The sequence below is a fragment of the Oscarella lobularis genome, chromosome 6 (assembly GCF_947507565.1).
Source record: "Oscarella lobularis chromosome 6, ooOscLobu1.1, whole genome shotgun sequence".
NCBI classification, from domain to species: domain Eukaryota; kingdom Metazoa; phylum Porifera; class Homoscleromorpha; order Homosclerophorida; family Oscarellidae; genus Oscarella; species Oscarella lobularis.
The window spans coordinates 1,974,022-2,000,202 of record NC_089180.1 but is presented as its reverse complement, the minus strand read 5'-3'; the positions used below and the strand labels follow the sequence as shown (position 1 = coordinate 2,000,202).

The 26,181-nt window shown below is 46.4% G+C and overlaps 5 protein-coding genes across 10 annotated transcripts; 1 reads left to right on the top strand and 4 right to left on the bottom strand.

Moving 5' to 3' along the window:
* Nucleotides 1-2,049: 2,049 nt before the first annotated feature.
* LOC136188343 (guanine nucleotide exchange factor DBS-like) lies at nt 2,050-4,282 on the bottom strand. The gene is made up of 7 exons (XM_065976098.1): nt 4,051-4,282; nt 3,903-3,990; nt 3,665-3,846; nt 3,230-3,607; nt 3,049-3,171; nt 2,814-2,993; nt 2,050-2,758 (listed from the first exon to the last, which is right to left on the bottom strand). Exons 1-6 carry the CDS (start codon nt 4,105-4,107, stop codon nt 2,946-2,948), a joined length of 876 nt encoding a protein of 291 aa, XP_065832170.1. The 5' UTR covers nt 4,108-4,282; the 3' UTR covers nt 2,050-2,758; nt 2,814-2,945.
* On the bottom strand, nt 4,282-12,442 carry LOC136188342 (uncharacterized). 5 transcript variants are annotated; one of them, XM_065976094.1, is made up of 36 exons: nt 12,123-12,442; nt 12,022-12,072; nt 11,926-11,968; nt 11,770-11,872; nt 11,572-11,706; nt 11,206-11,450; nt 10,932-11,140; nt 10,725-10,876; nt 10,454-10,659; nt 10,316-10,408; nt 10,164-10,263; nt 9,933-10,108; nt 9,614-9,877; nt 9,494-9,555; nt 9,412-9,438; nt 9,269-9,357; nt 9,058-9,204; nt 8,973-9,006; nt 8,783-8,857; nt 8,615-8,742; nt 8,405-8,563; nt 8,056-8,344; nt 7,901-8,003; nt 7,619-7,838; nt 7,482-7,562; nt 7,250-7,424; nt 6,964-7,193; nt 6,674-6,898; nt 6,448-6,620; nt 6,209-6,395; nt 6,056-6,152; nt 5,890-5,989; nt 5,647-5,828; nt 5,409-5,590; nt 4,723-5,366; nt 4,282-4,649 (listed from the first exon to the last, which is right to left on the bottom strand). In XM_065976094.1, the coding sequence occupies exons 17-22, from the start codon at nt 9,183-9,185 to the stop codon at nt 8,191-8,193; spliced, it is 678 nt and encodes a 225-aa protein (XP_065832166.1). In that variant the 5' UTR covers nt 9,186-9,204; nt 9,269-9,357; nt 9,412-9,438; nt 9,494-9,555; nt 9,614-9,877; nt 9,933-10,108; nt 10,164-10,263; nt 10,316-10,408; nt 10,454-10,659; nt 10,725-10,876; nt 10,932-11,140; nt 11,206-11,450; nt 11,572-11,706; nt 11,770-11,872; nt 11,926-11,968; nt 12,022-12,072; nt 12,123-12,442; the 3' UTR covers nt 4,282-4,649; nt 4,723-5,366; nt 5,409-5,590; nt 5,647-5,828; nt 5,890-5,989; nt 6,056-6,152; nt 6,209-6,395; nt 6,448-6,620; nt 6,674-6,898; nt 6,964-7,193; nt 7,250-7,424; nt 7,482-7,562; nt 7,619-7,838; nt 7,901-8,003; nt 8,056-8,190. The 5 variants fall into 5 exon arrangements, with proteins under 5 accessions (XP_065832166.1, XP_065832165.1, XP_065832168.1 ...); XM_065976093.1 differs by having other exon boundaries at nt 9,258-9,438; XM_065976096.1 differs by having other exon boundaries at nt 8,804-8,857; nt 9,058-9,438; nt 12,123-12,441.
* A 3,781-nt stretch (nt 12,443-16,223) lies between these two features.
* On the bottom strand, nt 16,224-17,746 carry LOC136188344 (lateral signaling target protein 2 homolog). The gene is made up of 2 exons (XM_065976099.1): nt 17,447-17,746; nt 16,224-17,359 (listed from the first exon to the last, which is right to left on the bottom strand). The coding sequence occupies exon 2, from the start codon at nt 17,324-17,326 to the stop codon at nt 16,892-16,894; it is 435 nt and encodes a 144-aa protein (XP_065832171.1). The 5' UTR covers nt 17,327-17,359; nt 17,447-17,746; the 3' UTR covers nt 16,224-16,891.
* A 21-nt stretch (nt 17,747-17,767) lies between these two features.
* Nucleotides 17,768-19,269, bottom strand: LOC136188507 (dynein beta chain, ciliary-like). Its single transcript, XM_065976244.1, has 4 exons — nt 19,195-19,269; nt 18,916-18,973; nt 18,792-18,820; nt 17,768-18,730 (listed from the first exon to the last, which is right to left on the bottom strand). The coding sequence occupies exons 1-4, from the start codon at nt 19,267-19,269 to the stop codon at nt 17,768-17,770; spliced, it is 1,125 nt and encodes a 374-aa protein (XP_065832316.1).
* A 2,219-nt stretch (nt 19,270-21,488) lies between these two features.
* LOC136188023 (uncharacterized) lies at nt 21,489-26,124 on the top strand. 2 transcript variants are annotated; one of them, XM_065975754.1, is made up of 23 exons: nt 21,489-21,938; nt 21,988-22,279; nt 22,332-22,461; nt 22,506-22,742; nt 22,789-22,922; nt 22,972-23,022; nt 23,070-23,307; nt 23,354-23,402; nt 23,447-23,661; nt 23,721-23,795; nt 23,843-23,988; nt 24,055-24,222; nt 24,276-24,356; nt 24,487-24,546; nt 24,604-24,679; nt 24,730-24,875; nt 24,933-25,084; nt 25,133-25,266; nt 25,333-25,470; nt 25,519-25,554; nt 25,605-25,762; nt 25,804-25,901; nt 25,951-26,124. In XM_065975754.1, exons 1-23 carry the CDS (start codon nt 21,496-21,498, stop codon nt 26,054-26,056), a joined length of 3,363 nt encoding a protein of 1,120 aa, XP_065831826.1. In that variant the 5' UTR covers nt 21,489-21,495; the 3' UTR covers nt 26,057-26,124. The 2 variants fall into 2 exon arrangements, with proteins under 2 accessions (XP_065831826.1, XP_065831825.1); XM_065975753.1 differs by having other exon boundaries at nt 24,487-24,679.
* The last annotated feature ends 57 nt before the right edge of the window (nt 26,125-26,181 follow it).

Below are 26,181 nucleotides of genomic sequence, written 5' to 3'. Positions count from 1 at the left end.
TACGCACTCCGCCTGCAGGCGGTGTATATATTCCGGGAAGTGGTGTATATATTCCGGCAAGAGGTAGGCGGTGTATATATTCCGGCAAGTGGTGTACGTACTCCGCCGGCAGGCGGTGTATATGTTACGGAGAGTGGTGTACGTACTCCGCCGGAGGGCGATGTATATATTCCGGCAAGAGGTGTACGTACTCCGCTGGCAGGCGGTTTATACATTCCGGCAGGGCCTAAATATTACGATGAGGGCCTCATCTTTTATTCTAAAGGCCTCACTATTAAATTCAGGGCCTAATCTTTGATTCTAAAAGCCAAATCTTAAATTGAGGGCTCAATCTTTGATTCACAGGGCGTAAGTATTAAATTGAGGGCCTAATCTTTGATTCTAAAGGCCTCAGTATTAAATTCAGGGCCTCATCTTTGATTCTAAAGGCCAAATATTAAATTGAGGGACTAATCTTTGATTCACAGGGCGTACATATTAAATTGAGGGCTTAATCTTTGATTCAAAAGGACTTAGTATCAAATTTAGGGCCTAATCTTTGATTCTAAAGGCCAAATATTAATTTGAAGGCCTAATCTTTGATTCTAAAGACCTAAACTTTAAATTCAGGGCCTAATTTTTGATTCACAGGGCCTAAATATTAAATTAAGGGCCTAATCTTTGATTCTAAAGGCTTAAGTATTAAATTCAGAGGAGAATCTTTGATTCACAGGGCCTAAATATTAAATTGAGCGCCTAATCTTTTATCCTAAAAGCTTAAATATTAAATTGAGGGCCTAATCTTTGATTCACAGGGCCTAAATATTAAATTGAGGGCCTAATCTTTTATCCTAAAAGCTTAAATATTAAATTGAGGGCCTAATCTTTGATTCACAGGGCCTAAATATTAAATTGAGGGCCTAATCTTTAAATCTAAGGACTCAGTATTATATTTAGGGCCTAATCTTTGATTCTAAAGACCTAAACTTTAAATTTAGAGCCTAATCTTTGATTCACAGGGCCTAAATATTAAATTGAGGGCCTAATCTTTAACTGTACACGCCTGAGTATTGAATTTAGGGCCTATTCTTTAATTCTAAAGGCCAAATAATAAATTGAGGGCCTAATCTTTGATTCACAGGGCGTAAATATTAAATTGAGGGCCTAATCTTTGATTACAAAGAACTCAGTATCAAATTTAGGGCCTAATCTTTGATTCTAAAGACCAAATATTAAATTGAGGGCCTAATGTTTGATTCACAGGGCCTAAATAATAAAAAGAGGGCCTAATCTTTCATTCTCAGGACTCAGTATTAAATGTAGGGCATAATCTTTGATTCTAAAGGCAAATTATTAATTTGAGGGCCTAATCTTTGATTCTAAATACCTAAACTTTAAATTGAGGGCCTAATCTTTAACTGTACACGCCTGAGTATTAAATTTAGGGACTAATTTTTAATTCTAAAGGCCAAATAATAAATTGAGGGCCTAATTTTTGATTCTAAAGATCTAAACTTTAAATTCAGGGTCTAATTTTGATTCAGAGGGCCTCAATATTAAATTGAGAGCCTAATCTTGGATTCTAAAGGCCTAAGTATTAAATTCAAGGCCTAATCTTTGATATCAAAAGCCAAATATTAAATTAAGGGCCTAATCTTTTATCCTAAAAGCTTAAATATTAAATTGAGGGCCTAATCTTTGATTCACAGGGCCTAAATATTAAATTGAGGGCCTAATCTTTGATTCACAGGGCCTAAATATTAAATTGAGGGCCTAATCTTTGATTCACAGGGCCTAAATATTAAATTGAGGGCCTAATCTTTTATCCTAAAAGCTTAAATATTAAATTGAGGGCCTAATCTTTGATTCACAGGGCCTAAATATTAAATTGAGGGCCTAATCTTTAAATCTAAGGACTCAGTATTATATTTAGGGCCTAATCTTTGATTCTAAAGACCTAAACTTTAAATTTAGGGCCTAATCTTTGATTCACAGGGCCTAGATATTAAATTGAGGGCCTAATCTTTAACTGTACACGCCTGAGTATTGAATTTAGGGCCTAATCTTTAATTCTAAAGGCCAAATAATAAATTGAGGGCCTAATCTTTGATTCACAGGGCGTAAATATTAAATTGAGGGCCTAATCTTTGATTACAAAGGACTCAGTATCAAATTTAGGGCCTAATCTTTGATTCTAAAGACCAAATATTAAATTGAGGGCCTAATCTTTGATTCACAGGGCATAAATATTAAAAAGAGGGCCTAATCTTTCATTCTAAGGACTCAGTATTAAATGAAGGGCATAATCTTTGATTCTAAAGGCAAATTATTAATTTGAGGGCCTAATCTTTGATTCTAAATACCTAAACTTTAAATTGAGGGTCTAATCTTTAACTGTACACGCCTCAGTATTATATTTAGGGCATAATCTTTGATTCTAAAGGCAAAATATTAATATGAGGGCCTAATCTTTGATTCTAAAGACCTAAACTTTAAATTTAGGGCCTAATCTTTGATTCACAGGGCCTAAATATTAAATTGAGGGCCTAATCTTTAACTGTACACGCCTGAGTATTAAATTTAGGGCCTAACCTTTAATTCTAAAGGCCAAATAATAAATTGAGGGCCTAATCTTTGATTCACAGGGCGTAAATATTAAATTGAGGGCCTAATCTTCGATTACAAAGGACTCAGTATCAAATTTAGCGCACGAATCTTTGCTCGAAAGCGTCCCCGTGTCGACCATTCCCTTCTGAATTTCGTCCATGACGAGGATAACCTATAGAAACGAAATGTTTCGGGTTTTTTGAAGCGAAGTAAAGGGCTCTCTTTACCCGTTTCGATTTTTTCTGTTGTTTTCGATAGGACTTTGCGTCTTTCGAGAACGGCGGCGGGGAGTCTTCGCACTTTCGGCGCCGCGCTGAGCACTGATCGTCGAATATCGGCCGCCGCGTAATGTCCCGCCTTCACCAAGGCTTCGCCAATTTCAAGCGAGCCATTTTCGTCACAACAGCCTAAAGAAAACACATTCGTACATTATTTCTTCGTTTTATTTTTTTTTTGGCATACCTTTGCGTCAGCTTCCAGTGAGTCGTGCTGCTCCTGTAGCAACATCAACGCGGCGACTGACGGGCCAATTTCCAGTGCTGAAGTTTCCATACTAGCAGCAACGGCTTCGACCGAGACAGAAACCTTTGAAAAAAAACCCTGGTCAATAAAATTAAACCGATCAAGACGTCACTATTATTACGTCTCGATAGTTTCCTTCAAATTTTCTCAATTCCAAGGCCTGCTGAAGAGCTCGTCCCCGCGCCGTCCACATGTCGTCCAACTGTTCGCTACGGTCTTGCAATTCCGTCAAGAACGAGCCGAGAAATCCGACGCTGAGGTAGTAGTTCACGCGAATCGTTTCCCCGTCGCTGCTTCCGTCGCCGAACTGCAGTTCCTTTCCGGGATGCTTGAGACGATCTAAGAGCGCGCTTCCTTCGTTCATAGTCGACTTGGTAATGTCTTTGAGCGTGGCCGTTCGTTTTCCGTGTTCGGAGAGAAGTTTTTCCATTCCTTCGACGGTACTCTCCAGGGCAACCGATTGAAAAGATTCGACTCCTTTGACGAGAAATTGATTGAACTAGAAAAACGAGGAGGAGTCAAAGTTATTTATCCGTTTCTTTTCTTTTTTACTGACCTCGTCCGCTTTCTCGAAAAATGAGACGGCCTTTGTAAGACGGCTTTTCCAGTGGAGCAGACGAACGCTGAATTGCTTCCACTGGAGATCGAGTGTGACGACGCCCGCTTCTCTACACAAGATCCGCGACTGATTTCCTGTCTCGCTTGCGCTGTCAATCGTTCGACTTTCTCGTGAATTGCCTAAAGAAAGAGATAGTCGTGAAAAAAAGGCGAACGCGCGCAGATTCTTATCATACAGCAGCCTCGTGCTGAAAAGTTTCCGTTTTGCGAAGAAGTTCCGTCGACGAGGCAACCAGTCGTCTCCTTCTCGATCCACAACAAAACCTTAGGAGAAGAAGAAGAAGACCAATATAGATTGGCACCGAGAACTTTCTCGATTCTCACCTGCTGCACTTTGTCTTCAAAATCCTTCACGTCCATCAGCTGCTCCAACTGCTTCATCTTCAACGCCCACTCGCGTTCCACTTCTCCCCAATGTTCCGCTAGGGCGTCAATTCGCGTCGAAAGCAGCGCGTGAACGGCGACGACTTCCTCGGCGTCGTCTCCGCCGTCTCCGCCGCGTCGCGCACGCGCTGATAGCGCACCATCAACTGCTCGACGGCTTGAACGTTGGCAACGCGCTCCTGACGACGAAGCTCATCGACAATTCTTCCAAGGCGATCGTTCAGCGCGACGTCGTCGTGATAAAACACCGTCGACATTTCGAGTCGACTCGTTCACTCGGCCATCGCCGCGGAGACGTTCGTCCACGCGTTTTCCAAGCGTTGGTGTCGTTCGATGCACGGTTCCGTTGGGAGGGCGCAGCGCTCGCGAAGAATTTGCGCCGTGTCGATTAGTTGCAGACCGCTTTCGTGCGTCGCTGACGCTTTGGAGACGAAGTCGCCGTGTTCTTGTTGGAGATCGCGCGCCGCTTGTTCGCAGTTGCCGATGTCTGATTGGCTCGCGAGAACGAGATGAGATGCCTTCAAAAGTGAGTCGATGATCTTGAAGAGAGAAAAGAAACAGAACAATAACACTAATAACGCCGGAAGTATTGTCCTAAGATTGCTACTCTACCTTATCTGTGTCTTGCTCGCAGCTTCCCAACTGGAGAAAAAGTTCCAATTTATTCTGCTTTCCCTTGACCATAGCCCTGCACTGATCCCTCTTCTCGACCAACTGACGGACATAAAATGCTTTGTCGTCTTCCGAAAGAGATCGCCGAAGTAACGTCGTCGGCTTGCATGCTTCCCTCGCTCATCTCTTGACTCTGTAGCAAATCCATGAGACCTTCGCCTATGTATAGCGACTACTTCTCCAGCAAGGTTCACTGACACCCCGGGGTGAATACTGATTCGAATGGAAGACTTGAATTGTGAGATTCCCGTTCGCGTGGTGACGCCCGTCGCTCACGGAGAACGCGAACCGATCCTCGTCCGTTCGCGAACCGTCGCGAGCATAAATTAAAATCGAGTCGTGCAGTTCCTTGACCGTTATCCTTTCCGCGACGTCGAGCAGTTTCGTCCGCGGAGTATGAGCCGGCCATTCGTCGGGGTCTCCGTCAAGGTGACGATGAGGTCTTCCTCGTTGGAGCCCACGTCCGAATCGGTGATTCTGAGGAGCGACGGGGCCCGGAGATGACGGGAATTTCGTCGTTGCGATGGCGATCGGGTTCTGCTCTCAGCTCGACGATCCTTGATCGTTTCAAATGCCGTTGTCTCCTAAAGAAAATTTCTCACTTGTCGGTTGCTAGTTTCCCTTACCGTGTCTCTGTCTACGTTTCCCGTCATCAACGCCCTTTTCATCGCTTGCGCCGTCAAGTTCATGCCGTCCTCCGACGCGCCAAACTTCTTCGATTTCACGATGTCCCGTGATGCATACCGGCGCAGCCCATTCGACCGATGTCTTCTTCGCTGATTCCGTCAAAGCTGCCGCGACCGAGTTTCTAAAAAAATTAATTAGCGTAAACGTTGACAGAAAGGAATGCTAAAATTATTCAACCTTTCTCGTTGCATTTCGAATTGCCTGTCGCTGTTCTTCGTCCAATCGTTCGCAGCTGCCGGAAATCGTCTCGAGAGCGTCATCGAATGCATCCGACGGCATATCTGCGATGTCCCGTGACCGGAGACCGACCGTTATGTTTCCGGCGAGTCTGTGCTCTCGTCCGCCCCACTGGGAAACGTCTGAGAGAAAGTGATTTATCAATGATGGATTATTATCATTCTGATCGCCGGTTTGACCTACTTTTGCCGAAGCCACGTTCGAGAATGGGAATCAGTCGTTTCGCCTGTTCGCCGCTCCATTCTACTTGACTCGCCGAGTCGAGTGCGTCGGTCAAAGATTTCTATGTAGGACAACGGTATCTACAAGCACAAAGATTTGAAGGAAGGGTAAAGCTGCTATTTTGTACAGGTTTTATCTTGGACAGTTGATCGTTAGGAAGAAATCTCAACGATTTGCCCGAATCCCTAATATCGTCTCCTGTCATCCTACCAGCGTCGCCGTTGCTATGGTAATTAGAGTAACAAAATGAAATATTATGATATAATACAAGATGTCTTACTGAACTTTCTGGAGGCGATTGCGCATTAGAGCTTGACGCTGCGTATCGTTAAATTTGCCGTCGAGAAGACTGCCGGCATTCTGGTGAGCTTCAGCACAAAGTTTGTCGATGTCTTTGACACTCCTTCCGCCATTCAGATCGTCCAGTTTTCGACTTTAGCACTCCTGTGACATTCCGATTCTTCTCGCTGTAAAAATACTCTTGCATGCATGGTGCAGACTACATGCCAGACGACGTACCCTTTTTCTTCTTTCGCCGTGCTGTTCTTCCTCTTCGTCCTCTTCACTACATAAGTCCAGGAGAAACTTGACCATATCGGCGCCAAAGTTCTCTTTCATGTCGGGATTGCTCGCAATTTGACAGCAGAATTGACTTCGGCTCTTCTGCGGCATCTTTTTTGATATCGTCAACGCTGCAATGGAGAAAATGTCAGACACTTTACGTGACGAATACGCGGAAACGTACTCGAGATTGACAGCGAGTTTTCCAAATCCCTCGACATCGTGAGGATGAATGCCAGAGAAGTTGAACTGTTGATTGCCGGCGTGTGCCCGGACGGACGCCCTCTGGGCGCCGTGCTTTCCTTTTCCTTTGCACTTGCTCAGAGCGCCAATCATCGTCTCGCCTTGATCTGCGGGCATGTTCTCGACGTCTTCGCTCGGCGCACCGCAAACGACGCGATCGAGATTCCTAGACGACAGACGGCACACATTACATTCAACGCATACGCGCAGTCTTTTTGCTTCGAAACTTACTTGATCGCTTCTCCGTCCCACTTTGTCTCGTTGCCCTCAGCGGGATCTCCGAGACGTTTTCGTTCGCGCTGATACAGGTCCGACGTCTGGCTGTCTCTCAGTTCGACGGCTCGATCTTTGGCGTCGTGAATCGTCGCATTGTCCGGCATTTTCTGATGCATGCCCAATGGAATTTCTTTGGACAAATCGCTGCCCAAGTCACTCAGTTTCCTCAGACCGCCCTCGTGGCTCTGAAATCCGCTCTGAGTAACTAGTTATAATTTTATTTTATATACAGAAATGAAACCTTTTTGAGCATGGCTCTTTTTTGCGATCCCTGCGCTCCCTTTGCGGTGTCCTTGACTCCCATTTTAACTGCTTTTGCAAATTCCTTCGGATTCGCCTGATCAAATGTGCTCGGATCGCATTCCTTTGACCATGTGACCAAGTCCAGCAAAGTCCATATCTTTCATTTGGGACAACTAGAAAATTGCATGATAAAACGCCCTTACAGTAATCAATCCGCGGGGAACACTTACGTTCTTCACGCGTCCATCTTCCATCATAAACGTCGCATTGCGTTTTCCTCCCTTGAACACTTTGTCGCCCAAGGCGCGGAACTGCATTTAAAACTTGGTTCAAACTTAACTGAGCGCACGTCGAACCAATTTCTTACCTGATGCGGATTGTTGTTGCCGAGGTTGTTTCCATGCAATCCTCTTGACGCACGAAGCGACTTCGCTATCGGGAATATGTTTCTGCTCGCGAGTGCTCAATCCCGCCGTCTGTCCTGCCGCTTCAGCCATGTCAGCGCACGTCAAATTCTTTGTCTTCACCGTCCCGTTCACTTTGCCGGCTCGTCTTCCGAAGAAGTGATTGGCAAGCGTCTGATCCATCTAGAACAATTGATAAATAAATTTTACTTTATGCAGGAAACTTTTCATTTAGTTTTAGGCACTGGTTTTCTGGGTTCCTTGACTTGTTTTGCAACTTCGTCCGCAGCCTCGGCATCCATGCTTTTCACCTGATCGCTTCTTATAAACGGTCTCAAACTACCAGCTCTAGAAAACCCCATGTATATACTTTTAAAAATTCCGAGGACGACGTCTTTACTTGCTAACGTCGTCCTTTGTGAACGACGAAGCGTCAGCTCCCATCAACAACGATCTAGCCTGATCAGGTCGAAAACTCTGTTTTCCCAATGTGTCGAGGCTATCCTTGACTGTTCCTTTCGACATTTTCTTCATGTCACCGTTGTCCATATCGGGCACAAACGCGTCCAATTGATCCGACATCACTCGGACTCAACTGAGACGGACTCTTCTGTTTCTTCTTGACGTCGGCGACGGTGCGACGCTCACAGTGATCGAAATCGGCGCGGGCGTCTTGCAATTCGGAAATACTAATAATAAAATTATTTATTTAATTGACGAATTTTTGTAAAAGACTGTTTTTGACGTACGCGTCAGGCGAGATCTTTTCGAGTTGATTCCGACTCATTTCTTTCTTCAATCCGCCCAAATTTTGAATGTTGGCTTTCGTGAACGAGCTCTTTCCTTGTGCGAAGCGATCGACGATATATAGAACGCGCTTGATTTTGCAAAAGATTGCGCGCCTGGTTCTAGAAGAACGTTGACGTTACGCGTCGACACACTCCCGCGTGAACTCTCACTTTCCAATCGTCGAACGCGTTTCGTTGAACGCTTCGTCGCTGACTCCGTTGATGAAATTTCTCACGTTTTGCGAACCGAGTTGACTGAAACGCTTCACGTTGTCCCTCACTTGAGCGGGCGTGAGCTTCTTCAAGGATACCGTACAAATGCGAGGTGCGACGACGTACGTGATCGACGACGATTCTTACTTTTGGCAGGCGAGAAATGGTGTGCGCTGGTACTGTACGTCTTTTAGGAAAGCCCTACTAGGATTGTTGACAAAGTCGCTGGGAAGCTTTTGTCTTGCAGCGGCCTCAACCATCGCGGATCAGTTGCCCGCGCCCCGCTGCCGCTGCCGTGCCCCCGCTGCTCACGTACCGGCTCTCTTGCAACTGGCGTTGCTTGTTCGCTGCTGCGAGACAAATCGTTAGTAAAGAAACGCTTAAGCATGAGACTGTCGTACGCTGCTGCTTGTCGGGCGGAGTCGGAGCGGCCGCGCAGAGAAGAACTGAAACTCTGTATTTCGCTATACGCTCGAGCGTCTGTAGGCCACGTACTTCCTGCTGCAAGTAGAACGATCGACTTTGTCATTTCGAAACGGTCGCTGTAGCTGGCGCAGGATCAGAATGATAGAAGAGAAGCGGCCGAGCAGATTATACGTACGAGGTTCGCACCTGACGTCAACGTCTCCCGTAGCTACGCACGTGCCTCACTCTGCCTGGCACGCCGCGGTCCGCACGCCGTCGACTGCACGTTGTCGCAACTAATCATCATGGCAACTCAATCATCATAGGAAGCCAACAAAACGGGATCTTACAAGACTTTAGCCCAATAACTCGTTTCTCTGGGAAAAGAAATTTTAGACAGGTACGCCTACAAGGGTGTGGCCTTTTGCTTACGGCGTTGTCTACTACTCTCATCAGCAAGTAACCGGCTGTACAGACAGACGAATGCTTGTTTGCTGTGCAAAAGCGGGCAACTGACCTACTTTAAGGCTTCCAAAAGGAAAATGGCCCTACCAGGAAACGTACGGTAATCCGAGACGACGGTACCGGCCATTTCGTACGAAACGATTCGCACACGGTTTCGCGCCTATCTCGGCGTACCGTATTCCTATCAACTTTTCCCGTCATCAGGGCTTTCTTCATTGACTGCGCGGCCATGTTGATGCCGTCTTCCGACGAGCCGAAGTTCTTCGACGACATCACGTCGCGATGCATGCCGGCACAGCCCATGCGACCGATGTCCTCTTCGCTAACTCCGTCGAAGCCGCCGCCAAGTTTCTAGAAAATGTTTGAAATTTGCATTCTGTTTTATTGAATGGATGCTTTCTCGCACCGATTTCGTGGCATTTCGAATCGCCTGTTTCTTTCCGTCGTCCATTTGTTCGCAATTACCCGCAAGAGTCTCGAGGAACTCGTCGAACGTTCGCGACGGCATATCCGCGATGTCCTTTGGTTGGAGGCCTCTTGTGATGTTTCCAGCACGTCTGTGCCCGCCCCACTTGGAAACGCCTGACGCAAAAGCATTAACGTTTGACTTTAGGACGCCTCTTGCATTTGGCTTTACTTTTGTTGAAACCGTGTTCAAGAACGGGAATCAAGGCTTTCGCCTGGTCGCTGCTCCAGTCGACTTGGCTCGCCGAGTCAAGTCCGTCAGTCAACGATTTCTAAATAGCTTAATAGTTCGTTTAAAAAAAAAGAAAAATTTGTTGTTTTTACAGGTTTGATCTTGGACAGCTGAACCTTGGGAAGGTGTTTCAACGATTTACCTGATTAATATCGTCTAGCGTCATTTTTCCAGCGTCGCCGTAGCTAATTAATTAATTAAGCGAAGCTAAATGAAAGCCTAAAATTTACAAATTTCGGTTGACTCAATGGACTTTTTGAAGACGATTGCGCATCAGAGCTTGGCGCTGCGTATCGTTAAATTTGCCGTCGAGAAGACTGCCGGCATTCTGGTGAGCTTCGGCGCAAAGATTGTCGATGTCTTCGACGCCCCTTCCGCTGTTCAAATCGTCCAATTTTTCGACGTCAGCACTGCTATGACAATCATGACTGGCTCTCTAGAAAAAAAAGTAAGAGCAGCTGTTGCACTGTGCATTGACGTCATGCCGCGACAACGTCATACCTTCGTTTTTGCGTGGTTATGTTCGCTACAGAAGTCCAGGAGAAACTTGACCTTATCGGCGCCAACGTTCTCCTTCATGTCGGGATTGCTCGCAATTTGACAGCAGAATTGACCTTCGGCTCTTCTGCGGCATCTTTTTGATGTCGTCAACGCTGCAATAAAAAAAATTTCGGTAGGCGCCTACGTCATGTATTCACAGAAACGTACTCGAGATTAACAGCGAGTTTGCCGAATCCCTTCGATATCGTCGGGTTCAACGCGAGCTGCTGATTGCTGGCGTGTGCTCGGACGGACGCTCCCTGGGCGCCGTGCTTCCTTTGCACTTGCTCAGAGCGCCAATACACGTCTCGCCTCGATCGGCGGGCATGTTCTCAACGTCTTCGCTCGGCGCACCGCAAACGACGCGATCGAGATTCCTAGACGACAGACGGCACACATTACATTCAATGCATACGCGCAGCCTTTTTGCTTCGAAACTTACTTGATCGCTTCTCCGTCCCACAGCGGGATCTCCGACACGTTTTCGTTCGCGCTGATACAGGTCCGACGTCTGACTGTCTCTCAGTTCGACGGCTCGATCTTTGGCCTCGTGAATCGTCGCATTGTCCGGCATTTTCCGATGCATGCCCAATGGAATTTCCTTGGACAAATCGCTACCGAAATCGTTCAGACCACCCTGGTGACCTGAAACAACTCCGCGCTTCGGGTGAGATTGTGAGCCTGGGCCTAATAACAATAAAATAAGATCAGTGTATTCACGCCCACGTGATGTATGTTAGGCTCACGTGCTTTTACCATAGATACAATAATATATTATATTACTGGTATCTATGAAACACGTCATCACCTTCCAGTCATTGAGAGTATTCGAAAACGTTGGGCGGAGCCCGTTAAGAAAATTCTTCAAGTTTTGCGGACCCAGTTGGCTGAAACGATTGACCTTGTCTTTCACCTGCATGGGCGTGATTTTCTGCAGGGTGCTCTACAGGTAAAAAAAGAAGACAAACATAAAGGAATGCCAAGCGAGAGACTCAGAGAATCGTACATGCGGCAAACGAGAGAGAGTGTGAGGTGGAATGTCCTTCAGAGAAGCGCTTCCACGATTGTTGACAAAATGACTGGGAAGCTTCTGCCTCGCGGCGGCATCCCTAAGCAAGCCAAGCCATGCTACAGCGATCGGTTTGCCTATCCATGCTCTCACCGCATGTCCTGCAATTTTCGTTGCGTATCGCCTGTCGGCATTTCTGTCAAAAGAGGCTAGTTATACCGAGAGGCGACTACACTGTGCTACTCGTACGATTGTGCTGCTGGGGCTGATGCTGTCCAGGAGCGGCCGAGCACAGAAGAACTGCAAGACTCCACGCTCGAATTCGCTGGTACGCGGTTTATCTCCATTACCTCCAGCTGCAAGAAGAACAATCAAGTTTCTCATATTCGGACGAGACCTTTCCGCCTGTTGACGCAGATTTGAAAAGGAAGAGCGACAGTTGCGTTTGCTCTTATGTCACGTTGCGCACGTGAGAGACAAATGCCGTACCAAGCACGTGCTACCACAGCTTGGCGAGTCGTATCGAGTTAGCCGCCGTCTGCACGGATTCTATCGGCGCAGCTATGTTCAAATCGTGAATTTCCAACAAAAAAGCGAAAAAAAGAGAGAAAAAATGACGCCATCTCTTCCATCGCGTTCTACTCATTCTAATCGCTCACTAACACTCCCCCACGGGTGTGGTGGCCTCCGCTAACCTCTCCCCCCATGTATATTCCGTCAGGCTGCGGCAGGCGGTATATATATTCCGTCAGGCGGTGTTCGTACTCCTCCGGCAGGCGAAATACATATTCCGTCAGGCGGTCTTCGTACTCCTCCGACAGGCGAAATATATATTCCGTCAGGCGGTGTTCGTACTCCTCCGGCAGGCGAAATATATATGCGGTCTTCGTACTTCGCCGGCAGGTGGTATATATATTCCGTCAGGCGTTGTACGTGCTCCGCCTGCAAGCGGTATATATATTCCGTCAGGCGGCGTTCGTACTCTTCCGGCAGGCGGTATATATATTTCGTCAGTCAGTGTTCGTACTCCGCCGGTAGGCGGTATATATATTCCGTCAGGCGGTGTTCGTACTCCGCGTGCAGGCGGTATATACAGTATATTCCGTCAGGCGTTGTTCGTACTCCGCCTCCAGGCGGTATATATTTTCCGTCAGGCGTTGTTCGTTCTCCGCCTCCAGGCGGTATATATATTCCGTCAGGCGTTGTACGTACTCCGCCGGCAAGCGGTATATATATTCCTTAGGTATTGTTCGTACTCCTCCGACAGGCGATATATATATTTCGTCAGGGCATGTTTGTACTCTTCCGGAAGCGGTATATATATTTCGTCAGGCGTTGAACGTACTCTTCCGGCAGGCGGTATATATATTCCGTCAGGCAGTGTTCGTACCCCGAAGGCAGGCCGAGTACATATTCCGTCAGGCGTTGTTTGGACTCTTCCGGCAGGCGGTATATATAATTCGTCAGGCGTTGTTCGTACTCCTCCGGCAGGCCGTGTATAAATTAAGCGGCGTTCGTACTCCGCCTGCAGGCTGTATATACATATATTCGTACTCCGCCGGTAGGCGGTATATATATTCTGTCAGGGGGCGTTCGTACTCCTCCGGTAGGCGGTATAAATATTTCGTCAGGCAGTGTTCGTACTACGCCGGCAAGCGGTATATACATTCCGTCAGGTATTGTTCGTATTCCGCCGGTAGGCGGTATATATATTCGGACAGGCGTCGTACGTACTCTTCCGGTAGGCGGTATATATATTCCGTCAGGGGGCGTTCGTACTACTCCGGCAGGCGGTATATATATTCCGTAGGGCATTGTTCGTACTGTGCCTGCAGGCGGTACATATATTCCGTCAGGCGGCGTTCGTACTACTCCGGCAGGCGGTATATATATTCCGTCAGGCGTTGTACGTACTCCTCTGGCAAGCGGTATATATATTCCGTCAGGCAGTGTTCGTACTCCGCCTCCAGGCGGTCCGTCAGGCATTGTTCGTACTCCGCCGGTGGGCGGTATATATATTTCGTCAGGCGTTGTACGTACTCTTCCGGTAGGCTGCATATATAATCCGTCAGGCTGCGGCAGGCGGTATATACGTATATTCCGTCAGGCGGTCTTCGTACTTCGCCGGCAGGCGGTATATATATTCCGTCAGGCGTTGTTCGTACTCTTCCGGCAGGCGGTATATATATTCCGTCAGGCAGTGTTCTTACTCCGCCGGTAGGCGGTATATATATTCCGTCAGGCGTTGTACGTACTCCGCCTGCAGGCGGTATATATATTCCGTAAGGCATTGTTCGTACTGTGCCTGCAAGCGGTATATATATTCCGTCAGGCGGCGTTCGTACTCTTCCGGCAGGCGGTATATATATTCCGTCAGGCGGTGTTCGTTCTCCTCCGGCGGGCGAAATATAAATTCCGTCAGGCGGTCTTCGTACTTCGCCGGCAGGCGGTATATATATTCCGTCCGGTGTTGTTCATACTCTTCCGGCAGGCGCCATATATATTCCGTCAGGCGGCGTTCGTACTACTCCGGCAGGCGGTATATATATTCCGTCAGGCGGTGTTCGTACTCCGCGTGCAGGAGGTATATACAGTATATTCCGTCAGGTGTTGTTCGTACTCTTCCGGCAGGCGGTATATATATTCTGTCAGGCAGTGTTCGTACTCCGCCTCCAGGCGGTATACATATTCCGTCAGGCGTTGTACGTACTCCAGGCGGTATATATTTTCCGTCAGGCGTTGTTCGTACTCCGCCGGTAGGCGGTATATATATTTCGTCAGGCGGTGTTTGTACTCCGCCGGAGAGGGGTATATATATTCTGTCAGGCATTGTTCACACTCCTCCGACAGGCGGTATATATATTTCGTCAGGGTATGTTTGTACTCTTCCGGAAGCAGTATATATATTTCGTCACGCGTTGTACGTACTCTTCCGGCAGGCGGTATATATATCCCGTAAGGCAGTGTTCGTACGCGGCCTGCAGGCCGCGTATAAATTCCGTCAGGCGTTGTTCGTACTCCGCCGGCAAGAGGTATATATAGGCAGTGTTCGTACTCCGCCGGTAGGCGGTATATATATTCCGTCAGGCGTTGTACGTACTCTTCCGGTAGGCGTTTTATATATTCCGTCAGGCTGCGGCAAGCGCTATATATTCCGTCAGGCGGTGTTCGTACTCCTCCGGCAGGCGAAATATATATTCCGTCAGGCGGTCTTCGTACTTCGCCGGCAGGCGGTATATATATTCCGTCAGGCGTTGTTCGTACTCTTCCGGCAGGCGGTATATATATTCCGTCAGGCGTTGTTCGTACTCTTCCGGCAGGCGGTATATATATTCCGTCAGGCGGTGTTCGTACTCCTCCGGCAGGCGAAATATATATTCCGTCAGGCTTCGTTCGTACTCCTCCGGCAGGCGGTATATATATTCCGTAAGGCGTTGTTCGTACTCCGCCTCCAGGCGGTATTTATTTTCCGTAAGGCATTGTTCATACTCCTCCGACAGGCGGTATATATATATTTCGTCAGGGTATGTTTGTACGCTTCCGGAAGCGGTATATATATTTCGTCAGGCGGTGTTCGTACTCCTCCGGCAGGCGAAATACATATTCCGTCAGGCGGTCTTCGTACTCCGCCGGCAAGCGGTATATATATTCCGTCATGCAGTGTTCTTACTCCGCCGGTAGGCGGTATATATATTCCGTCAGGCGTTGTACGCACTCCGCCTGCAGGCGGTATATATATATTCCGTCAGGCGTTGTTCGTACTCCGCGTGCAGGAGGTATATACAGTCGTTGTTCATACTCCTCCGTCAGGCGGTATATATATTCCGTCAGGCGTTGTTCCTACTCCAGGCGGTAAATATTTTCCGTCAGGGGTTGTTCGTACTCCAGGCGGTAAATATTTTCCGTCAGGCGTTGTTCGTACTCCAGGCGGTATATATATTCCGACAGGCGTTGTTCGTACTCCAGGCGGTACATATATTCCGTCAGGCATTGTTCGTACTCCGCCGGTAGGCTGTATATTGCGTCAGGCGTTGTACGTACTCCGCCGGTAGGCGGTATATATATTTCGTCAGGCGTTGTACGTACTCTTCCGGTAGGCGTTTTATATATTCCGTCAGGCACTGTTTGTACTCCGCCGGTAGGTGGTATATATATTCCGTCAGGTATTGTTCGTACTCCGCCGGTAGGCGGTATATATATTCCGTCAGGCAGTGTTCGTACTCCGCCGGTAGGCGGTATATATATATTTCGTCAGGCAGTGTTCGTACTCCGCCGGTAGGCGGTATATATATTCCGTCAGGGGGCGTTCGTACTCCTCCGGTAGGCGGTATATATATTTCGTCAGGCAGTGTTCGTACACCGCCGGAAGGCCGTGTATAAATTCCGTCAGGCGTTGTTCGTACTCCGCCGGCAAGCGGTATATATTCCGTCAGGTATTGTTCGTACTCCGCCGGTAGGCGGTATATATTTCGTCAGGCGTCGTACGTACTCTTCCGGTAGGCGGTATACAGTATATATTCCGTCAGGGGGCGTTCGTACTACTCCGGCAGGCGGAATATATATTCCGTCAGGCGTTGTTCGTACTCCTCCGGCAGGCGGTATATATATTCCGTAAGGCATTGTTCGTACTGTGCCTGCAGGCGGTATATATATTCCGTCAGGCGGCGTTCGTACTACTTCGGCTGGCGGTATATATATTCCGTCAGGCGTTGTTCGTACTCTTCCGGCAGGCAGTATATATATTTCGTCAGGCAGTGGTCGTACTCCGCCGGTAGGCGGTATATATATTCCGTCAGGCGTTGTACGTACTCCTCCGGTAGGCGGTATATATATTCCGTCAGGGGGCGTTCGTACTCTCTCTACCCTTGCTGGCCGCAGAGCCGACGCGCCAAACTTAAGAGCGCTCTGCTTTAGCTGAGCTTGATTGGCAAACGACGCCAAATCGGAATCAGCGCAGCCCTTTCGGTACATTGTCAAAGACAAGGACGCCCTCCTGCCGGAACTCGGCCTAACCTCAGTCGACGTAGCATTAGTACAAAGCTCAATTGTCGACTACTACTAAAAAAACCGATGACCTAGTGAACTATTGTGCAGAAATGTCGGACTCCGTTTCCCATCCTTACCCCACTGGTGACAACATTCCGATATCAACGGACGAGCCAGCAGTGCGTGAATGAGGCGAAACGGCCGCAGCGCGGCCAGGTGAACTGCCCACCTTACTACCCTCAACACTACCACCAGCCAATTTCAATTCCCTACTCGCAGCAGGCGTCACCGCGGCGGCAACAGTAGTCAAAGACGAACTCGTGGACTTGTCCGGCGACGGAGGCTTCAACTGGTGCGGCTCGCCTCGCTGCCGACAGTCTTTGACGATCGTCGCGCAATAGTTGCAGACGCGCAAGTCCTTCACTCCGTACGCCCACTGAAGGGGCACCGTCTCCCAGCAACAACGCGAGTAGAATATCTGACCGCAGACGCGGCAGCGATGGCGACGACGAACCGTCGTGAAAAGGCCGCCGCAGTCGTAGCACGACTTGCAGCTCTCGTCGTTCATCCAGTATTGACGAAGATCCTCCTCTTTTGAACCCTTGATAAAGAAAAAATAATTAATTTAATTTAATTTCTAAATTATTTTCTAAATTATTTTTTAGGTTTGAAGTGCCCTACTTTCTACCTGGGTGTCGATTATTTTCCCGATTCGACTCAGAACTGTCTGCAGAGTTCGCTTTGGCGGAATCGTTCGCAACGATTCCGATTTCTTTCGTTTAGTCGCCGATATTCCCTTTGTCGCTCTAGCTAAGAAGAATTTTGATCCTGATTTAGACTTTCGTTCCTCTTTGGACTTCGTTGGCGCGAGGCGCGGCGGAGGAGTGGACGATCGAAATCTTTCCACTTCTGGCTCTTTTTCCTCGTCCCAAGCGTCTTTTGCAAAAGAACTTGCGAAAGAATCCGCCCGTTCGCGTTCGCGGTTCGGGCGTTAGTGGCCCAAATGACGTCAGACTCCGTCGGCGAGATTCGTCCATTTTTCGTTTCCCCAGACGCGCGCTAAAAGATCGGACGGAACCCCTGACGTCATACTGAACGTCATACTGAACGTCATGGATATGAGTGGCGTTTTCACTAACCCGAACCACTTCATATCTCTAAACGCCAGCTCGGTGAGAGATAGGTACGAGCTGTTCTTGTCCACTGCCAGACGGATATTCTTCTGATCGTTAACGGTCGAATCGACGCCACTGAACGCGTCCCAAGCGCGCATCTCCTTGTCAAGAGCGCGAATGTCCTTGACGAATTTCTTCAAATCGATGTCCATCGTTTCGACCTTGACCTGTCGCCACAGCGTCGTCTTCCACTCCTCGATCGAACTGTGAACCAATTTGACGACGTCCCACAGTTGCTTCAGTTGACCGACTTCGCGTCGACGGCACGCTTTCAGTTGCCGATAGTCGGGCGTGTTTACCTCGAACGGCGACGCCGATTCGTGTAGGGCGCCCATTTCGCGTTCGAGCGCGGCGACTTCGACGTGCAGCCGATCGAGACGCGCGTACGCGTTCGACGAATTGTACGCAAGCGGCGCGGTTCGTCGAAAGAGCTCTCGGAACTCGTGCTGCTTCACGTCGAACGAAGAGCACTTCTTTCGAATGATCGCCACTTCGTTCGCTTGGAGTGGCGCGACGACTGGCTTCGCTGTCGCCGCCACTTTTTTCAGGTCCGTCCATCGATCGGTCACAGCTCTTCGAGGAGCGTGTGCACCTGGTCGGACATCTCCTGTTCGTACGTCTTCAGAAGATCGATCGTTTGCTTGAGCGGTTCGAACATGTTGTCCGTGTTCGGTGTGCGATCTTTGACGGCCATCAAATGCCCGATAACGGCAACGAGACCGTCGTAGTCGCCGTCTTCGACCTCTTTGGCCAATCCCGCATCGACTCGTATTATGAAAGCAGCCAGGTCGTCGAGACTATAAAAAATTAAAAATTAAAAAAGGCATTCAAATTAAATTATACAGATAAGGATCTTACCTGCTTGTGACGTGTCGAGCAAGGTGGTTCTTAAAAAAATTGCTAAGCTCAGTGCATGATTCCACCCACAATAATGACCCCCTTACTTGAACGAATGGTGGCAAAGCTCTTCTAGCTTACCTACCCTTTCTCCTCCCATGATCACCTCGAAACTCTTTTTCCCAACAACACAACATAACAGTCTAAATCGGGGCAAAAACCCACCTTAATTACGACAAAAACACGCCTAAAGACACATGAAACCCAAAATAGGACTGAAAGGCCTCGAAAAACACAGCGATCGCCGGTACGAAAAATTCCCGTGCGCAACGGAGCCTCAGAACATGCTCAGAACTCGATCGCGCAACGATAAGAAGCCCGTCTAGACGCAACAGGACCCATTCGAACGACAGCGAACGCTCGCCAAGGGCGCGCATCGACTAAGAAATCCCTCGCACGCGTACAGGGGCCCCAGAACCGCTCGCGCAACAATCGTCATCCTCTCTTACCCGTGTAGAAAGGTCATTCGACCTTCGATGTCGCGCGTTATCCCGTCAAACGACGAACGAAAATACCTGTGCAACCCGGATGCACCAAAACCAAGACATACATGTATGACCTCCTGCGCTGAAATGCTCTCCTCCCGCTCATTCCAACAAACACACAGGCGAAACCATACACGAGTCGCCCAAAACCGCGAAAACGTCAGTTTCTATAGAGGCACATGGCATGAATGAACGGTTCATCTCCTAGCCACTATACCTATGTTAATTTCCCCACATGACCCCCACGAAACGAATCACCCTTAACCACACGGTTAACCCGTAAGTTGAATTGTCCCAAAGTACGTTTTGGCTTAGCCTGTGACCCGGCGTAGTGCTTACACCTCTTGCCAGAATATATACACCTCTTGCCGGAATATATACACCGCCTGCCGGTGGAGTACGTACACCACTTGCCGTAATATATACACCGCCTGCCGGCGGAGTACGTACACCGCCTGCCGGAATATATACACCGCCTGCCGGCGGAGTACGTACACCACTTGTCGGAATATATACACCGCCTGCCGGCGGAGTACGTACAACACTTGCTGGAATATATGCACCGCCTGCCGGAATATATACACCGCCTGCCGGTGAAGTACGTACACCACTTGCCGTAATATATACACCGCCTGCCGGCGGAGTACGTACACCACTTGCCGGAATATATACATAGCCTGCCGGCTGAGTATACGTACACAACTTGTCGGAATATTTACACCGCCTGCCCGCGGAGTATACGTAGACGACTTGCTGGAATATATACATCGCCTGCCGGCGGAGTACGTACACCACTTGCCGGAATATATGCACCGTCTTCCGGAATTTATACACCGCCTGCCAGCGGAGTACGTACACCACTTGCCGGAATATATACATCGCCTGTGGGCGGAGTACGTACACCACTTGCCGGAATATATACATCGCATGCCGGCGGAGTACGTACATCACTTGCCGGAATATATAGATCGCATGCCGGAATATATACACCTCTTGCCGGAATTAATACACCGCCAGCCTGCGGAGTACGTACACAACACTCCGGAATTTATACATCGCCTGCCGGCGGAGTACGTACACCACTTGCTGGAATATATGCACCGCCTGCCGGAATATATTCATCGCCTGCCGGCGGAGTACGTACACCGCTTGCCGGAATATATAGACCGCCTGCCGGCGGAGTACGTACACCACTTGACGGAATATGTACATCGCCTGCCGGCTGAGTATACGTACACCTCTTGCAGGAATATATACACCGCCTACCGGCGGAGTACGTTCACCACTTGCCGGAATATATACATCGCTTTTCGGCGGAGTACGTACACCTCTTACCGGAATATATACACCGCCTGCCGGCGGAGTACGTACACCACTTGCCGAATATATACACCGCCTGCCGGCGGAGTACGTACACCACTTGCCGGAGTATATACATCGCCTACCGGCGGAGTACATACACCACTTGCCGGAATATATACACCTCTTGACGGAATATATACATCGCCTACCGGCGGAGTACGTACACCACTTGCCGAATATATACACCTCCTGCCGGCGGAGTACGTACACCACTTGCCGGAGTATATACATCGCCCTCCGGCGGAGTACGTACACCGCTTGCCGGAATATATAGACCGCCTGCCGGCGGAGTACGTACACCACTTGACGGAATATGTACATCGCCTGCCGGCTGAGTATACGTACACCTCTTGCAGGAATATATACATCGCCTGCCGGCTGAGTATACGTGCACCACTTGCCGGAATATATACATCGCCTGCCGGCGGAGTACGTACACCATTTGCCGGAATATATTTTGCACGATCAAGCCCGATCACGTTTGAGAGCCCGGGCGCGCCCTGGTGTTCGGGAACGAGAAAGTGTGACATTAAAGGCACCTGCGATCGGTCCAAGTGTGATTGTGACGTCAGCAGACATTTGGCCGATCACGTTTTAGAGCGAATTTGCCGTTGCGATACAACTTTCACTCGATCAGGATCTACTCTTATAAATCCGCTCGCGTGACCTGTAGAGCGTAATTGTTTATTTGCGTCCAGCCGAGAGTCAGCCGGCGAGTCAGCCAGCTAGAGGGGCAGCTAGAGGACCCATTGTGACAGAGTTCCTTTGTGCGCATGCCTCTGGAAAGCTTTATGTGTCACAAGCGGCTTTCTCAACAAATGAAACGTTTTACGCTGATACTGTCTAAATTTGATTTAAACCGGAGTCTCCTTTGTCCTCCTTACCCACAGCGAGTTTCTCCAAAGCCAGGCAGCTTTGTTTCTTTTCAAAAGCGCTTTTCAGTGTCAATGAACTTTTCTGAAGACGTTTATTTGCAAAATTCTGCTGGAAAGACTGTTAGCATTGAAAAGAAAATATCTGAGAGAACGCTGAAGAGCAAGAAAATGTACGGAGAAAAAGCTTCTTCGGTTCTGCTGCAGCTAGTGTTTCGCCGAAAATCGAATGTTCATAAGCTTGGGCGTTATAGAATTTTAACAATTTACAACGACGAAAAGTTCTCCAAATTCCGTCTTATTGCTGAAGGAGGCAGCAGACTTATATTTGTGTGGGAGTTCTACCAAAGCACAATCAGATGGCTACGAAAAAAAATGAAAGACATTGAGTAAGCGTAATAACATAAGCGCACAAAGTTATATTTATGTGCGTCTAAGGCTGGTAACAATTGACATGGTTGACAATTTTGTTCATTCTATTTCCACAAAAGTTCCGATGATGGCGAAAACTATTGGCTACTGGTATGTCCAAAGGAGAAAAAGTATCAGACAAGTCGGCTTGTGTGGTCTTCGTTCAAAAATGAAAGTCTTGAGAAAATACCATCCCTTTTATTTTCAGTGTGCGTCCAATGCAAACACAGCAATTTCAACTAAAGATTTAACCAAGCAAAAGCTTCGCGTTACAGCAAAGTTTGTTTGGCAGAAAGATGCCTTATCAAAAAAATTAATTGTTAGGAAAGCAATAGCAGACTAAGATTTACTAACGCATTTATTTTATTTAGGCTGAAGCAACTCTTTTTATTTTTGGTAGCAAAGGAAAAGCATTTTATGACATCAACTTGCAAACAGTTACAATCAATGGAAAAAACTACACTACTAATATGAGATTTTCATTGGCAATAAAGAGCAATGGTAAATTAAGACACTTTTAATGCACATTAGCATGTTTTTTTTAGAAATGATAGTAACTGCACTAGTAAAATACTTCTTTATTCGAGATCAAAAGGAAACTTACAGCAGGCTACCCAGAAGAAAGAAATTCACTAAAAACTTAAATTTGGAATCAGTAAACGTCAAAGACCACAAATTTGGATGCATTTATCTTCCGTACAACAGCAAGACCAGCTCTTTCAAAATCAAAAAATCTTTAAAACAACAAGTAAAACTTCTTCCAAATCCAAATAATTTTCGAGGTACTAGTGCAAAACACCTTGACCTAAATGAATATGCGTTGTTTAGTTAAACCTTATCGCGGAAGAGTGAAAAGTTCTACATTTCATTTAGCTGCAAAATACAAAACATTAGATGGTTTTATTGTTGAAAATCATACAAATCGAATTATAGGCCGTGCCACTTTATACACAACAATAATGGTTAGAAACGAAAACAGGTTTTGCATGTACAAAACGTTGCTTTTCACAGCATCGCTTAGGAAAAACAAACCCATTGCACTATTGCGGAATTGCCCAAATTGTAAGAAAAATTACCTTAAATTTACTTTTACTCAAGATGTTCTGTAGTTACTCGAAAAATCAGGCAAAAAGTTTGGCTATGTACACGTCTCCGCTGCATGGCAAGTGGAAAATGTTACTGACCTGAAGTGCCAACCCTGCACTTCAAGAATGCTGTTCTGTCCAGAGTGCACAAGACCGCTCTACCACTACATTCAACACGGTAAAAGAAACGCGCACATTGGTTTCCTTCCGATACGACATTTCAAAATCAAAAGAAATCTATACGTTGCAGCAATTATTAAAGGCAAAAAACTATTGCAGTATGAATTACTGTTCCTAATTTTTGTTAGGAAAAAAAATCGATATTACACATCGGTTGCGAGACAAAAATTTCCGAAAGTATGCAATTCTTCTCTCTGTCATTTTCCAAAATCCTTTTTTAGTAATCCTACATACATAACAAAAGCCATAATTTTTCCACGTATTTTGGTTATTCCACATCCAAAACCGTTCAAAGAAAAGCGGTGGTTCAAGTTTTTTGTGAGACACAAGCACGCTACTTATCCGAAAACCAAGTACTACCTAAAAGATAAATGCGGTGGGTTTTTCGTTAGCAACAAAGTCTTTCGCCAAAGGACTACGTGCTCTGACATTATTGGTACCTTGAATATGAAAAAATTTAGGAAAAACTTTAACAGATTTGTTGCTTGGTCTAAGGTTCTTGTGTCAAAGAAACTCTTCTATTCTCTTATAGTAAACATGAGCCTCCATATAAAGATGAAAGACTGCGCAGTAATTGCATACCGTTTTTTTTCTAATATCATTATTATTCTGTTTAGGTGATGCAAAGCGAAACGGTGTTAAAGAAAGTTCACAAATCAGGCTACGAATCCTACGAAAGGGAATGGCATTGATGAACCTACGATTCAGACAACTGCAACCCACGCAACTTGTTGGTTTTCGGCTAAAAGATATCAAGCTTCTTGTATGACTTCCTTAGCAATCACCTTAAGAATAGTCAGCAGGCAAATAATTAATTAATACCAAATAGGAACCTTATATATATTTCAATTTGGACGATTGGCTAAGCGTTGAAGAAAACGTTTTAAAAAAAGGCGAAAAAGAGCTACCAGATCCATGCCTTGTGTGGCAGTTTAACTCATCAAAGCGCGCGCCAAGCCAAGCAAGTGTGAAAGTGCAGTTGGCAAATACTGGTGAAGTAAGCGTGTTTTATATTGTCCTAAATTATTTACCAAAAATATTTCTGATTAGGGAGAAGGAATCTTCGTTGCCAGAGCTAATTGTCCAGCGTTTTTACCTCATGTTAAGACTTACAAGCTGTCTTTACCTCCAGTAAAAATTACATTTTACTGCATCTATAAAATAATAACCTGTTGTTTAAATTTTAGCATTATTCTAGCAAGTCTATTACTTATTTTAAAAGTACATTTAAATTAATACGGCTTATCTAATTTTAATTTAGGGAAGCAGCAAAAAATTTTCCTTTCAATTGCATTCTATTCATCTAAAGAGCTTTTCAAAAGTAACACAAATTTGCCGCTTTCGAGCGTCAGTAGCTCTTCAACCCATGTTTACAAAGTCGGGCAAAACCATGGGAACTTGCAGAATAAAAATATCTTCTTATTCAGGAAGTTTTCTGCCACCGTGCGAACTGAGTAAGATGCGTAATTGTCTTTCCTTAGCTAACTAACTGCGTTTGGTATAGAAGACAAGGAACCTGATCTAAAAATTGCTGTAAAAAATGTTGTCTTGCCTTCTTCAAAAACTTCCCTAACAAAAAAAATCGAAACAACTTTCAAAAAAAATCTTATTGAAATTCTTCAGTTCGTGGTTACTCTTAATAGTGGACAGGTAAACTGGTTGAAAGTAATAAATAGGCTGATAAGACACTGTTCTTGGTCTTTGAAGTTACAAGCTATTGCCAAAATTCAATTAGTTTGCAACAATCACATTTCTTGCGTCAGTCTCAAGAACTTTGATCAACCAAATAGAACGCTAGAACTATTTCCGCATTTAAGCCAACCGAAAGTTCACCCGGAAATCGTGGCTTGTTTTTCAACGTAATGCAATTGATGCAGATTCTAAGTGCAGTAAGTCTTTTTTTGTAGTGCAGCAACGAACGGAAAAAGACAGTGCTTCGTTGAAGTCTGGGCTCGTCGACCGCATTATCTTTGCAATAACCTGCAACTAATTTTATCTGAAAAACTGCAACTAAGCGGCAACGTAAACTTACTAAACAAAAGTAACAGTTGGCGTAGCTATTAAGTTCAAAGAAGTGATTTTAAGCCAGACGTTTGACTTTGTATAGGTTACGGAAGATGGCGCAATAAATCTGGAGAGAAAAGTCTTATAGGAGTAGGCATAGTGGGAGCTATCATTCTAGTTTCATGCAGTGTACTTCTTTTCAAAATCACGAAAAGAATCAGAAGCACACAAAAGATTAAAAGTTTGTAAAGTAAAGAAACTTATTTTGTAACAGTATTTTTGGTTTTAGAACACCTTTTCAAAGCTACTGAACTAATTGCAAAGGGTACAGCCTTAAATAATTTCTTAATTTGCTCTATTACTCGTCTTTTAAAGATAAAGAGCGACTTAAAAATCTTTGGCGCAAAACTACTAGCTATCTTTTCAATTCACCGCAAGGCCCTTATTTTCATCTCGATGGCTTTGCGTTGTCCCAAAAATTGCTTGAGTGTTCTAAAAAAAGCCCAACTCTTAATGGAAATCTTGTCCGCAAGGTAAAAAATTCTCCAAAATGCAATTATCATTGTTTACGTAGGGCCACACAATAAGCGTTACCGTCCCAAGAGTTCATACTGTTTTTTTCGAGTTAGGAGAAGAAAGCATCAAAGTCTGGGCTGCGGCCAAAACTGGAGTGTAAATATCATGAAATCTTATTTTTTTACGCCAAAAATATTTTCAACAGTTATAAGTTGGGCAACCCATCAGCAAGCTATGCAGAAGGGTTTGACGGTTTTTTAACGTCCGCACGTGAAAAAATTGAAACTCAGAAACGTGCAGCAAGTCGCTAAAAACAGAACGCTGCACAGAAAACGCAGTTTAGTTTGCATTCATAAAGCGTATTATTAATAAAGAAGCAAGGACCAAATTGTACCTAGCATGCAGAAAGAATTACTGTAGGACGAACTACATGGTA

Excerpts from the sequence above, each read along its gene's own strand:
- LOC136188343 (XM_065976098.1), bottom strand. The coding sequence starts at position 4,107 with ATGAAGCAGTTGGAGCAGCTGATGGACGTGAAGGATTTTGAAGACAAA. Across the intron at positions 3,991-4,050 it reads TTGAAGACAAAGTGCAGCAG|GTTTTGTTGTGGATCGAGAA; the intron begins GTGAGAATCGAG and ends TCTTCTCCTAAG. Across the intron at positions 3,172-3,229 it reads TTGAAGGAAACTATCGAGAC|GTTTCTGTCTCGGTCGAAGC; the intron begins GTAATAATAGTG and ends TTTTTTTCAAAG.
- LOC136188342 (XM_065976093.1), bottom strand. The coding sequence starts at position 9,185 with ATGACAAAGTCGATCGTTCTACTTGCAGCAGGAAGTACGTGGCCTACA. Across the intron at positions 9,007-9,057 it reads TCCGCCCGACAAGCAGCAGC|CAGCGAACAAGCAACGCCAG; the intron begins GTACGACAGTCT and ends TTTGTCTCGCAG. Across the intron at positions 8,564-8,614 it reads ACGCGTTCGACGATTGGAAA|AACCAGGCGCGCAATCTTTT; the intron begins GTGAGAGTTCAC and ends ACGTTCTTCTAG.
- LOC136188344 (XM_065976099.1), bottom strand. The coding sequence starts at position 17,326 with ATGAACGACGAGAGCTGCAAGTCGTGCTACGACTGCGGCGGCCTTTTC.
- LOC136188507 (XM_065976244.1), bottom strand. The coding sequence starts at position 19,269 with ATGACGATTGTTGCGCGAGCGGTTCTGGGGCCCCTGTACGCGTGCGAG. Across the intron at positions 18,821-18,915 it reads TGATCATGGGAGGAGAAAGG|AACCACCTTGCTCGACACGT; the intron begins GTAGGTAAGCTA and ends AATTTTTTTAAG. Across the intron at positions 18,731-18,791 it reads GCTCGACACGTCACAAGCAG|TCTCGACGACCTGGCTGCTT; the intron begins GTAAGATCCTTA and ends AATTTTTTATAG.
- LOC136188023 (XM_065975753.1), top strand. The coding sequence starts at position 21,496 with ATGAAACGTTTTACGCTGATACTGTCTAAATTTGATTTAAACCGGAGT. Across the intron at positions 23,308-23,353 it reads CGTTGCAGCAATTATTAAAG|GAAAAAAAATCGATATTACA; the intron begins GCAAAAAACTAT and ends AATTTTTGTTAG. Across the intron at positions 25,267-25,332 it reads CGTAAACTTACTAAACAAAA|GTTACGGAAGATGGCGCAAT; the intron begins GTAACAGTTGGC and ends GACTTTGTATAG.